This window comes from Papio anubis, chromosome 12 (assembly GCF_008728515.1).
Source record: "Papio anubis isolate 15944 chromosome 12, Panubis1.0, whole genome shotgun sequence".
Classification (NCBI taxonomy): Eukaryota; Metazoa; Chordata; class Mammalia; order Primates; family Cercopithecidae; genus Papio; species Papio anubis.
In genome coordinates, this window is record NC_044987.1 from 48,208,633 (window position 1) to 48,222,071 (window position 13,439).

General features: G+C 41.6%; 1 protein-coding gene across 6 annotated transcripts in view; it reads right to left on the reverse strand.

The window, feature by feature from the left end:
- Window positions 1-7,757: 7,757 nt before the first annotated feature.
- The window catches only part of CCDC83 (coiled-coil domain containing 83), a 71,530-nt gene continuing 65,848 nt past the window's right edge, over window positions 7,758-13,439 (reverse strand). For 4 of the 6 annotated variants that reach the window (XM_003910504.5, XM_003910503.5, XM_017949260.3 and 1 more), the window contains 3 exons: window positions 12,606-12,685; window positions 11,871-12,076; window positions 7,758-8,412 (listed from right to left, as the gene is read on the reverse strand). In XM_003910504.5, the coding sequence (XP_003910553.2) occupies window positions 8,251-8,412; window positions 11,871-12,076; window positions 12,606-12,685 (448 nt within the window). In that variant the 3' untranslated portion in view covers window positions 7,758-8,250. The remainder of the gene's footprint in view (window positions 8,413-11,870; window positions 12,077-12,605; window positions 12,686-13,439) is intronic. The other 2 variants (XM_009187051.4, XM_017949261.3) reach the window with 2 other exon arrangements.

Below are 13,439 nucleotides of genomic sequence, written 5' to 3' on the forward strand. Positions count from 1 at the left end.
TAAGGTAACAGCTTAAGATTTTTCAGCCTTTCTCTTTTAATACATGAATTTAAAGTTACATATTTATCTTTAAATCCCTATTCGGGGATTCAACTTCTTCCTGGGTTAGTCTTGGGAGAGTGTATGTGTCCAGGAATTTATCCATTTCTTCTAGATTTTCTAGTGTATTTGCACAGAGGTGTTTATAGTATTTTCTGATGGTAGTTTGTATTTCTGTGGGATCAGAGGTGATATCCGCTTTATCGTTTTTTATTGTGTCTATTTGATTCTTCTCTCTTTTCTTTTTTATTAGTCTGGCTAGCAGTCTATTTTGTTAACCTTTTCAAAAAACCGGCTCCTGGATTCATTAATTTTTTTTTCTTTCTTTTTTTTTTTTTGCCATGGAGTCTTGCTTTGTCGCAAGTCTGGAGTGCAGTGGTATGATCTCAGCTCACTGCAACCTCCGCCTCCCTGGTTCAAACCATTCTCCTGCCTCAGCATCCTGAGTAGCTGGGACGACAGGCACATGCCACCACGCCCAGCTAATTTTTATATTTTGAAGGGTTTTTCGTGTCTTTATCTCCTTCAGTTCTGCTCTGATCTTAGTTGTTTCTTGTCTTCTGTTAGCTTTTGAATGTGTTTGTTCTTGCTTCTCTAGTTCTTTTAATTGTGATGTTACGTTGTCGATTTTAGATCTTTCCCACTTTCTCCTGTGGGCATCTGGTGCTATAAATTTCCCTCTAAACACTGCTGTAGCTGTGTCCCAGAGCTTCTGGCACATTGTGTCTTTGTTCTCATTGGTTTCAAGTAACTTATTTATTTCTGGCTTAATTTCGTTATCAGTAGTCAATCAGGAGCAGGTTGTTCAGTTTCCATGTAGTTGTGTGATTTTGAGTGAGTTTCTTAATCCTGAGTTCTAATTTGATTGCACTGTGGTCTGAAAGACTGCTTGTTATGATTTCCGTTCTTTTGCATTGGCTGAGGAGTGTTTTACTTCCAATTATGTGGTCAACTTTAGAATAAGTGCGATGTGGTGCTGAGAAGAATGTGTATTCTGTTGATTTGGGGTGGAGAGTACCGTAGCTGTCCATTAGGTCCACTTTGTCCAGAGTTGAGTTCAAGTCCTGAATATCTTTCTTAATTTTCTGTCTTGTTGATCTGTCTAATATTGACAGTGGGATGTTAAAGTCTCCCGCTGTTATTGTGTGATAGTCTAAGTCTCTTCATAGGTCTCTAAGAACTTGCTTTATGAATCTGGGTATTTCTGTATTGGGTGCATATATATTTAGAATAGTTAGCTCTTGTTGCATGATCCCTTTACCATTATGTAATGCCCTTCTTTGTCTTTTTTGATCTTTGTAGGTTTAAAGTCTATTTTATCAGAGACTAGGATTGCAACCCCTGTTTTTTTTTTTTTTTTTTTTTGCTTGGTAAATATTCCTCTATCCCTTTATTTTGAGTCTATGTGTATCTTTGCACGTGAGATGGGTTTCCTGAATACAGCATACTGATGGATCTTGCCTTTTTATCCAATTTACCAGTCTGTGTCTTTTAATTGGGTCATTTAGCCCATTTACATTAAGATTAATATTGTTATGTTTAATCCTGTTATTATGATGCTAGCTGGTTATTTTGCCCATTAGTTGATGCAGTTTATTCATAGTGTCAATCGTCTTTACAATTTGGTATGTTTTTGCAGTGGCTGGTACCGGTTTTTCCTTTCCATATTTAGTACTTCCTTCAGGAGCTCCTGTAAGGCAGGCCTGGTAGTGACAGAATCTCTCAGCATTTGCTTGTCTGTAAAGGGTTTTATTTCTCCTTTGCTTATGAAGCTTAGCTTGCCTGGATATGAAATTCTGGGTTGAAAATTCTTTTCTTTAAGAATGTCAAATATTGGCCCCCACTCTCTTCTGGCTTTGTAGGGTTTCTGCAGAGAGATCTGCTGTCAGTCTGATGAGCTTTCTTTTGTGGGCAACCTGACCTTTCTCTCTGGCTGCCAGTAACAATTTTTTCTTCATTTCAACCTTGGTGAATCTGATGATTATATGTCTTGGGGTTGCTTTTCTCGAGGAGTATCTTTGTGGTGTTCTCTGTATTTCCTGAATTTGAATGTTGGCCTGTCTTGTTAGGTTGGGGAAGTTCTCCTGAGGAGTGTTTTCCAACTTGGTTCCATTCTCCCCATCATTTTCATATAGTTCCATATTTCTTGGAGCCTTTGTTCATTCCTTTTCATTCTTTTTTTCTCTAATCTTGTCTTCTTGCTGTATTTCATTAAGTTGATCTTCAATCTCTGATATTTTTTCTGCTTGATTGATTCTGCTATTGATACATGTGTATGCTTCACAAAGTTCTCGTGCTGTGGTTTTCAGCTCCATTAGGTTATTTATGTTCTTCTCTAAACTGGTTATTCTAGTTAGCAATTCTTCTAACCTTTTTTCAAGGTTCTTAGCTTCCTTGCATTGGGTTAGAACGTGCTCCTTTAGCTCAAAGGAGTTTGTTATTACCCACCTTCTGAAGCCTACTTCTGTCAATTCATCAAACTCATTCTCTGTCCAGTTTTGTTCCCTTGCTGGCGAGGAGTTGTGATCCTTTGGAAGAGAAGAGGCATTACGATTTTTGGAATTTTCAGCCTTTTCATGCTGATTTTCCTCATCTTCGTGGATTTATCTACCTTTGGTCTTTGATGTAGGTGACCTTCAGATGGGGTTTTTGTGTGGAGGTCCTTTTAGTTGATGTTGATGCTATTCCTTTCTGTTTGTTAGTTTTCCTTCTACCAGTCAGGCCCCTCTGCTGCAGGTCTGCTGGAGTTTGCTGGAGGTCCACTCCAGACCCTGTTTGCCTGGGTATCACCAGTGGAGGCTGAAGAACAGCAAAGATTGCTGCCTCTTTCTTCCTCTGGAAGCTTCATCCCAGAGAGGCATCTGCCAGATGCCAGCTGGAGCTCTTCTCTATGAGGTGTCTGTTGATTCCTGAAGCTGTACCCAATGTCGCCCCTTCTCCCAGGTGCTCTGTTACAGGGAGATGGGACTTTTTTCTATAAGCCCTTGACTGGGGCTGCTGCCTTTCTTTCAGAGATGCCCTGCCCAGAGAGAAGGAATCTAGACTGGCAGTCTGGCTACAGCGGCTTTGCCGAGCTGTGGTGGGCTCTGCCTACTTCGAACTTCCCAGTGGCTTTGTTTACACCGTGAGGGGAAAACTGCCTATTCAAGCCTCAGTAATGGCGGATGCTCCTCCCCTCACCAAGCTCGAGCGTCCCAGGTTGACTTCAGACTGCTGTGCTGGCAGCAAGAATTTTAAGCCAGTCGATCTTAGCTTGCTGGGCTCTGTGGGGATGGGATCTGCTGAGCTAGACCACTTGTCTCCCTGGCTTCAGCCCCCTTTCCAGGAGAGTGAAAGGTTCTGTCTTGCTGGCATTCCAGGCACCACTGGGGTATGAAAAAAAAACTTCTGCAGCTAGCTCCGAGTCTGCCCAAACGGCCACCCAGTTTTGTGCTTGAAACCAGGGCCCTGGGGGTGTAGGCACCTGAGAGAATCTCCTGGTCTGCAGGTTGCGAAGACCATGGGAAAAGCAGAGTATCTGTGCCGGAATGTACCATTCCTCACTGTACAGTCTCTCATGGCTTCCCTGACCCCTTGTGCTTCAGCCCCACCTTGTTTCAGCTCCTCTTCTGTGGGCTGCACCCACTGTCTAACCAGTTCCAGTGAGATGAGCTGGGTACCTCGGGTGGAAATGCAGAAATCACCCACCTTCTGTGTTGATCTCACTGGCAGCTGCAGACCAGGGCTGTTCCTATTTGGCCATCTTGCCAGCCACCATATAATATTATTCTTAAAGTCCTAGCCTACTGACAAATAGCTGGATCATCTGTGGGCATGCCTTGTTTGCTTTTCCTCCTGATTCTTAGTCTTATTTTCCTGCTTCTTTGAACTGTACATGCACACGCACACACAGGTATAAAGTTTAGTGTGCTGAACATTGTGTATACAAGGTGCATAGTGTCTGGGTTGGTATTCTTTATTCCCCAGAGAAAAAGAATCTATCCTCTGTAAGTTATATTAGGTGAGGGGAAAATCATCTCAAACCAATCAAGAATTGAGTGGGGGAATCGAGAGGCTCTGATGAGGAGTAGGTGCCATGTGCAGGTGGTGAGTGAGGAGGGAGAAGGGAGGGAAAGAGAGGAGAGCGAAGAAAAAAAAAAGAATTGAGCTGGGTCAGGGCTAGTTTGCCGTTTTACTTAGATTCAGTCCACCTCTGCTCTGAAATCTCTTGAGAGTGATACCTTTTAGTTTCAAGGCCCACACGTACAGAATGAAGTATTCCAGGTGTATCCATGTCTCTCTTCTCTATTGACACTCAGTCCCTAGGTTATGTCATTTAGGTTTTCATGGCTTTAAATTCAGTTCTGGGCTGTTGATTCCCAGATCTGAATCTCCAGCCTTGACCTTTCCTAGCAGGAAACAAAGGACACATTCAAACAGGATACCTGGAGAAAATTTAACAAAGGCAATATATAAAAAGGTGTGGGCAGGATCAAGGAAAACCAACAGGAATGGTAACATTCCCTGGGGCTATCAACAGATGGGAACTGTTCCACTCCTGGGTCTAAAGGGGCAGAGGGAGGGAGCACTTACCAGACCTAGAGAGTAGCTATACTGATTATTTCTTGTCTGAGATGATTGGGACAAAAAGTGTTTCAGGTTTCAGATTTTTTAGGATTTTGGAATATTTGCATATACATAAGATATCTTGGGGGTAGGACCCAAGTCCAAACGCAAACTTCATTTGTGTTTCAGATACACCATATACACATAACCTGAAGGTAATTTTATATACTGTTTTAAATTATTTTTTTGTGCACAAAACAAAGTTTTTACTGCAACCCATCATCACATGAGGTCAGGTGCGGAATTTTCCACTTCTAGCATGGTGTCAGTGCTTAAAATGTTTCAGATTTTGAAACACTTTGGATTTTGGATTTTCACATTAGAGATGCTCAACCTTTGTTAGGTGACCCTTCCAACAGGAATAGTGGCCTTTGATGGAGGGACCCTGCTAATCTACATGACCTGGTACAGAAAGAGCTGGGGGAAGAAATCTCACCCTTCTCACTTTCTTTGATCTCCTGCTAAAAACTCCCATTAAACAAACTCAGTTGGAGGTTAGAAGCAAAGGACATTGATGCAGTCCATAAAGGTCACCATTTGGGACACAGAGATAAGAGTAGAGAGTAGATCTGGAATGGTCAAACGGAAGCACACATACATGCAAAAATTTTATATTCATGAATGTCTAATAGGTATCTCAATAGATGGATATGTTAGGGAATGGAGTAGAGTGGAAAAGAGGCCTGTGAACCAGGTGCCAAATTAAAGATTATGGAGAAGAGTGATAAGAAGAGTTAGAAAATTATAGCAAAGAATAGTAGTAGAGGGTGACATATATACTGAGCTTCAAAAGGCGTGTTTTTGCATAAGACTGGTGGAATTGTGGTCTACAAGAGGCATTGCATTGGTGAAAGCATGTAAGCCCCACAGAATGTGGGGGCAGAGAAGAATCAATACCATCCACTAGAGAGGGCTACAGGGGAAGTGAGGTCTTTCTGGGGAAAGCCAGGTGCCAGTCAAAACCAGAGAGTAAAAGAAATCTTCAACAGGCTGGACGTGGTGGTTCACATCTATAATCCTAGCACTTTAAGAAGTTGAGCCAAGAAGATCACTTGAGCTCAGGAGTTTAAGACCAGCCTAGGTCACATGGTAAGACCCTCCCACCCTCCCCCCAACACCATCTCTACAAAAAATAAAAAATTAGCTGGACATGGTGGTGAGCTTCTGTGGTCTCAGCTATTTGGGAGGGTGAGGTGAGAGGATCCCTGAGAGGCTAAGACTGCAGTAAGCCATGATCATGCTACTGCACTCCAGCCTAGATGGCAGTAAGACCCTGTCTCAAAAAGAAAAGACACCTTTGAAACCGCCTTTGCAAAATTATGACCGAGACAGCAAAAGAGATCTAATTTAATCGACTCCATCTTGCTTCTAATCTCCAAGCTGTCCTTTTCATTCTTGGGCAGAGGCCCAACTAACTTTGGGAAAAACTTAGTTTATAGTTTAGAACAAACATGATAACAGCCCTTTCCCAAAGCAGACCTCATTCTTGCCTACAGAGTAGATTGCATTTGTAGGACTAACATTAGCCATAAGATTAGAACTTATGGCTTAGGAGTCATGCAGCTGGAGGTTACAAGATTCTGATTGTCTCTAAACTGCTCCTAAGATCAGTGCTTGAGATATTTTGCAGACCCTGCACATGATGAATCAGCTGGCACTACCTAGATTGATAAAATGGCTCATCTGATCTTGTGGCCCCCCCCCCCCCCAACCTAGGAACTGATTCGGTGCAGGAGGACAGCTTTGACTCCCTATGATTTCATCTCTGACCAATCAGCACTCCCGGCTCACTGGCTTTCCCACACCTACCATGTTGTCTTTAAAAACTCTGCTACCCGAATGCTCAGGGAGACTGATTTGAGTAATAATAAAACTCTGGGCTCCCGCACAGCTGGCTCTGTGTGAATTACTCTTTGTCTATTGCAATTCCCCTGTCTTGATGAATCGGCTCTGTCTAGGCAGCAGGCAAGGTGAACCCCTTGGACATTTACACCTTCAACAGTGGCGTTTGTCTTGTTTATTGATTTTTTTAGAGGTTATGGTTGGAAGGTTTGGGAGAGAATGGGAAGAGTCCAGGAAAGCACTGAACACAATGGAGATTAAAGTACAGGAGAGGCTAAGCGGTGGCTCACGCCTGTATTCCCAACACTTTCGGAGGTTGAGGCATGATGATACAGACCTGCAGTCCCAGCTACTCGGGAGTTTGAGGCAGGAGGATTGCTTGAGCCCAGGAGTTTCAGGATGCTGAGAGCTATGATAGTGCCACTGCACTCCAGCCTGGGTGACAGAGTGAGTCCTTGTCTCCAAAAATTAAGTACAGGAGAAACTCAAAGGTGTTCAACTGGTGATGGTACTACCACGTAACACGACCAGTATTTTTGACTTCTACAATGAAGAGTGTTAAGGTAGCAGCATTTGAGATTGAGGGAGCAGGAGTGCTAACATCCTGCAGGCTCAAGACAGTGCCACGCAATTGTCCTTACTTTAAATGCCAATAACATCCCCCACTGATAATTAATTAATCCTTATATCACTAAAGATTACAGAAATATGACATATGATGGTATTATCTGGTCTCGAGGATCCAAATGGAATGCTGATGTCACATCCAGGTAGTCACAGTGTCTTTGGCTTGTGGTAGCCCTGAAAGAAGTGGTATTTTCTTGGGATAGGAACATGGTAGTTTAGGCTAGATATAGCTGGAGGGAGGGAGTGCTCCCTATCAGTGGATATTTTTATATGACAAATTAACACTCTCAAGTTTGTTAACATTCATTTTTTATATTCATTATAAACAGGGTGATATGGTTTGGCTACGTGCCCACCCAAATCTCATCTTGAATTATAGTTCCCATAATCCCCATGTGTCATGGGAGGGACCTGGTAGGAGGTAATTGAATCATGGGGGCAGGTTTTTCCCATACTGTTCTTGAAGTTGTGAATAAGTCTCACAAGATCTGATAGTTTTATAAATGGGAATTCCCCTACACAAGCCCTCTCTTGCCTGCTACCATGTATGATGTGACTTTGCTCCTCATTCGCCTTCTGCCATGATGGTAAGGCCTCCCCAGCCATGTGGAACTGTAAATCAATTAAACCTCCTTTATAAATTACCCAGTCTCAATTATGTCTTTATTAGCAGCATGAGAACAGACTAATACACAGGGTTAAACTAAGAAGAATTGACTTGAATTACAGACTGGCTGTCTATCACATTGCGCATCCTCAGAGGGAAAGATGTGTAGACAATGCTATACAAAGATTTTCTTAGAAACATTTCTAATGGAACTATTTCATATTGGAATCGCAGATTAATCAGTGAATGTTTTGTGTGTGAAAAGGAACCTCAGAGACTACCTTGAAACTACTGTCATGCTTCTGAATACTTCAATGTAGAAATACAAAGTGTGCTTCCATTTTGGTCACTCATACCATGCAAGTAAATGAATAGCTGAATACCTTTGATTTTAAATGTAATTATGACCTTTAGAAATAACAGCTGGTTTAAAAATGAGCCAAAGCGTAAGTAAAATGGGCAACGGATATACTTCAGTTCCCAAAAAACATTTATAAGAAAACGTCGTGTTTCCTTTGCAGCTTTCAGTCTTAGAGAAAGGACTTCATCATCTTATATGTGATGCGACTTTCCGGGCTCCTGACATCTTTATAGAGTTTGACTGGAATTTCCTTCTCTTGAAAATGAATGGGCATTTTCTTGCTCTCCACACTCATAAGCTTCACTCCCAGGGGGCCCAAGTTTACATAATCCTATGGTGAACAGACACAAAAAAGAATAGGAGAGGTGATTCAGCAAATTACCAGCTTTGATAGATTAGGCTTGCTTTATTACAGTTGGCCTTTATCTGACAGAGTTCATTGCCCCCTAATTGCCTGATGCTGTGTAAAACATGAAATATGAGAGCTACTATAAATGAGAAAAAAACAAAACACTCAGTAAACTTATATACCCAGTAAGGCATACACAGTAGGAAAGATCTCCTAAAAAGCAGAGAGCAAGGCTAGAAAGCTTGTCTCATAGTGAGTTAATGGGGGAGGGATGCTGGCTATAGTTAGTGCAAAACTACCTACAGTCTGTGAAAGGAAAACAAAAACATGGGACCCCAATTCACTTTGCCAAAAGGAAAAAATTAAGCTGAAAGCTGAGTCATGTAAGCAACTGCCTTTCCTTTTGTTCCTAAGCAGATACATACAGATAAAAGGTTAACTATCTCCACAGGTAGCTACTCTATGTTCACCTGATCTTTTGTAAAGTGCGAGGTGAATACATAGTTGATGGTTCCCCTACCTGCTCCTTTTCTCTTGCAATATGTGGATGACTATAACTTCCTGCTTTCCCCTCCAGCCCACTTTTCTCCTCTAAATATTGAAGGCCTCCAAGTCATCTTTGGAGACAGGCACAGACCACACACTGTTTCTGTGATTTCGAGGTGTGTTTTTTTTGTTTTTTGTTTTTCTCCCAGGTATTATCCTTAACAATGGCAAAATCAACTTCTAAATTGATTGAGACCTGTCTCAGCTACCTTTTGGTTTACAAGTCTAAGATATCAACAAACAGAATTAGAAGTCTAACTGACATGAAATCCATAGCCAACCCAAAACTGGGTGGACAGAGCTCACGCCCTACCCAATGTCCCTTCCTCCAGGAAGTCTCCCATGCCATAACTCTTGCTTTTTAATTCCTTCGACACATCAGTTTAGCAAACCTCTCCCAGGTGTTGACTATATGCCAGGCCCTGTATCAAGTGCTGGGGTGCAATGATAAGCACAGACTGATCAGGGACACAGGTACAGGTGGTCTGTTTACTCTTATATGGTAATTGTTGATTTTCTTACCTGTCCTCTACAAGTCTATAAGTCATTTGGGTGCAAGGCCTGGTGTATAGGCATATTTGAGATTTCATTTCTTGCTGTTCTCTCCCTTAAACGCACAAGCATTTAACAAGGACCTGGCATGTTGTAGGGTTCTCAATAAATATTTATTTGAGTTTAGAAGAATCAAATAATGAAAAAGGAAGGTGATGTCTTATTTATCAAAATACATATAATTCTATTTAGCTTTCAAAATATGTAGTTGTGATAAGTGAAAGATAGGAAAAAAGCAAGTTGATGGAGACCTACCACGTATTTCAGAATCACTGGGAAGAGGATTCTCAAGTAATACACCATGGCCATAGCAGTTTGACTACATCAAAAACTTTCATGGAAAGTAAGGTCTTTCATTCAACCAAATGGTATGCAATTTCGGGATTTTGTAGACAACTGTCCACTAGCCTGAGATCATCAAGACATTCCAGGAGTCATGATTCCAAGATACTCATGGAGGTGTTTCAGTGCTAGAGGAACTAGAACTTTAGTCTTTAAATAATCACTTGATGGCAGCAGGATTGAATTGTAGTTAGTTAAAATGGTTTGTGTTGGTTTATTCAGTTTCTTCTGCTTTCTTATATCATTTTTTCCACTACCAGACTTTAAGTTCTAGGAGAGCTTTTAAAGTACCAAGAGGGAAAATAACAAGGAATGGCTATGGGAGTAACTGGAATGTACTAGAAAGAAGTTTTAAAATTAAAAGGCTTAATATTCCAGGTTTTAATGAATGGTATATGTGCAATCTGTACTTTCCAAAGATAGCCTAATTCATATCCTATTCCAAGTTCCTTCTTTCTTACAATGTGATACTGACCTTCTCTCCATCAAGATGTAGGAGCTATGTTCCTTCTCTCTTTCTTTCTCTCTTTCTTTCTCTCTTTCTCTTTCTTTCTTTCTTTTTTTCTTTCTTTCCCTTTCTTTTCTCTTTCCTTTTCTTTTTTTCTTTCCTTTTCTTTTTCTCTTTCTTTTCTCGCTTTCTCTCTCTCTCTTTCTTTTTCTTTCTTTTCTTTCTCTCTCTCCTTCCTTCCTTCCCCTTCCTTCCTTCCTTTCCTCCCTTCCTTCCTTCCTTCCTTCCTTCCTTCCTTCCTTCCTTCCTTCCTTCCTTCCTTCCTTCCTTCCTTCCTCTTTTTCTTTTCTCTTTCTTTCTCTCTCTCTCTCTCTTTCTTTCTTTTGAGACAGAGTCTCACTCTGTCACCCAGGCTGGAGTGCAATGGTGCTATCTCTGCTCATTGCAACCTCTGCTTCCCAGGTTCAAGCGATTTTCCTGCCTCAGCCTGCCAACTACCTGGGATTATAGGCACGCACCACCATGCCCAGCTAATTTTTTTTTATTTTTTTGAGACGGAGTCTCGCTCTGTCGCCCAGGCTGGAGTGCAGTGGCGCGATCTCGGCTCACTGCAAGCTCTGCCTCCCGGGTTCATGCCATTCTCCTGCCTCAGCCTCCCAAGTAGCTGGGACTACAGGCTCCTGTCACAATGCCCAGCTAATTTTTTTGTATTTTTAGCAGAGACGGGGTTTCACTGTATTAGCCAGGATGGTCTTCATCTCCTGACCTCGTGATCCACCCTCCTCAGCCTCCCAAAGTGCTGGGATTACAGGCATGAGCCACCGTGCCCAGCCTAATTTTTGTATTTTTAGTAGAGAGGGAGTTTCACCATGTTGGCCAGGCTGGTCTCAAATTCCCGACCTCAGGTGATCCGCCTGCCTCAGCCTCCCAAAGTGCTGGGATTACAGACATGAGCCACCACAGCCGAACTGCTGCTTTTATCTTGGTCTCTAGGATTGCTTGTTTTGGGAGAAGACAGACACTATAACAAAGGAAATTCAAAACACCCTGTGGGGAGGCACATGTGAAGAAGAAGTGAGGCCCTCAGTTTAGCCAGCATCAACATGCTAGCCATATGAACAAACCACCTTGGAAGTAAAGACTTCTGCCTCAACCAAGCCTTCAGATGGGTGCAGCCCTAGCCAACATGTGGTTGCAACTGACTGAGAGTCCACCAAGTGAGAACTGTCTAGTGGAGCCCTTCCTAAATTTCTAACCAACAGAGCCCTAAGGGAGAATAGTTAATGTTATAAGCTACTAGGTTTTTGGGATTGTTATGTAGCATTAGATAACTTACTTTGTATACTATTAATGAAGGCCTATAAAGGAATATAGGAAGAAAATTGGGCAAGAGTAGGAGTGAAAATGGTATCCAAATGAGAGATATGAATGGTAGGCCAATTTTACTAATAATTGCAAATGGAATTTTCAATATCCATATTTTAGGTTAATTTTCTCAATCAATAAAACAGCATTTTCTTGGTAGTCAAAGTAACGTTCTTATGAATCTTACCTTGAAATCCTTCTCATCCTCATATAGTAAGTACTTTATATCAGTGTCCCCAAACTCTGTGCATGAGTTTTCCTCTTTATCTGTCTTTACATACTGGAGATCTTCGATGCTATTTTCATGACTAAGATGTAAGGTACTGCTCTCATCTGATGAGGACATCAAGTCTCTACTTTCTACTTCTATGGGTTGCAATTCTGACTTCTCTTCTTGGATGAATACAAAGGAATTAATTATGTATACATTTTGAACATATAAAAATAAAAATGCAATTCATACTTTGTCACATTTTTAATTGGATAGAACTTTGAGAACTGCAAATGTAGAATTTATGTATTATAGTAAGAGGGAGTCTCATTTGTAGAAACTCCAAGTTGTATTTCTTTCTGTTAGCTAATAAGTTACAGTAATTATATTGGTGCCTATGTATATGTTGCCATTTTGGTTGGCTAAATAGGGCCCTAAACCTTGCCAGTGTAGATAGCAGCCTCATCCCTCTCCGCCAGTATTTATTTAATTTACTGTGAAACATAGTGACCTTCATTTGAAAGTGGTACTACAGACAGGAGATAGATTAGGACAAGCACTGCAAGAGGAGAAATTGAGAGAAGCTGGCAGGTAACTAGTCTCTGAATAACTTTTGTATGTGGGGCCCCTGCTCACAATAGTTAAGTGTATTTTAAATAGAAAAACAAGAGTTTGAAAAAAATCACCATCATTATTGCAATTAAATAATACCTATATGTGTTTCTGGCAATTCCAAAGGCATTTCTTCAGGTGGCACTTCTAGTCCAGCAGCTTGGGTAAGATATAGTCGCCTAAAAGAACAAATAAGAAAAACAGTCTATCAGTCAATAAATATTGTATTGCATGCTTACTAGGGTCTGTCTCTCTACTAGGTGCTAGAAATGCATGATGAAAAATGATACATAATTTCTACCCTGAGGAGCATAAAGTCCAGTGGGGTGACAGACAGCCTTATAGAGTATTTTTAAGTCATGGTGTGTACCATGATGGGTAATTAGCATAATGTGAGAATGCTGGGATGCAGAAAGCAGCAGCACCTGAGTCAGCTTTAGGAGGAAGCAAAGTTTTCCTGGATGAAACCTGAGCTTAGTCTTTGATATGGTTTAGCTAGGCCCCACCCAAATCCCATCATGAACTGTAGTTTGCATAATCCCCATGTGTTGTGGGAGAGGGACCCAGTGGGAGGTAAGTGAATTACCGGGGCAGTTACCTCCATGCTGTTCTCATGTTAGTGAGTTCTCATGAGATCTGATAATTTATAAGGGGCTTTTCCCCAGCCTTCGCTCTGCACTTCTCCTTCCTGCTGCCATGTGAAGAAGGTCATATTTGCTTCTCCTTCTGCCATAAATCTAAGTTTCCTGAGTCCTCCCCAGCCTGGTGGAACTGTGAGTCAGTTAAACCTCTTTCCTTTCTAAATTATCCAGTCTCGTGCAGTTTTTTTATAGCAGCATGAGAATGGACTAATACAGTCTTGAACCTGGAGGTGCTTGCCAGGGAAGAGCTAGGGGTGAAAGAAGAGCATTCCAAATAAGGGAATAGCACACT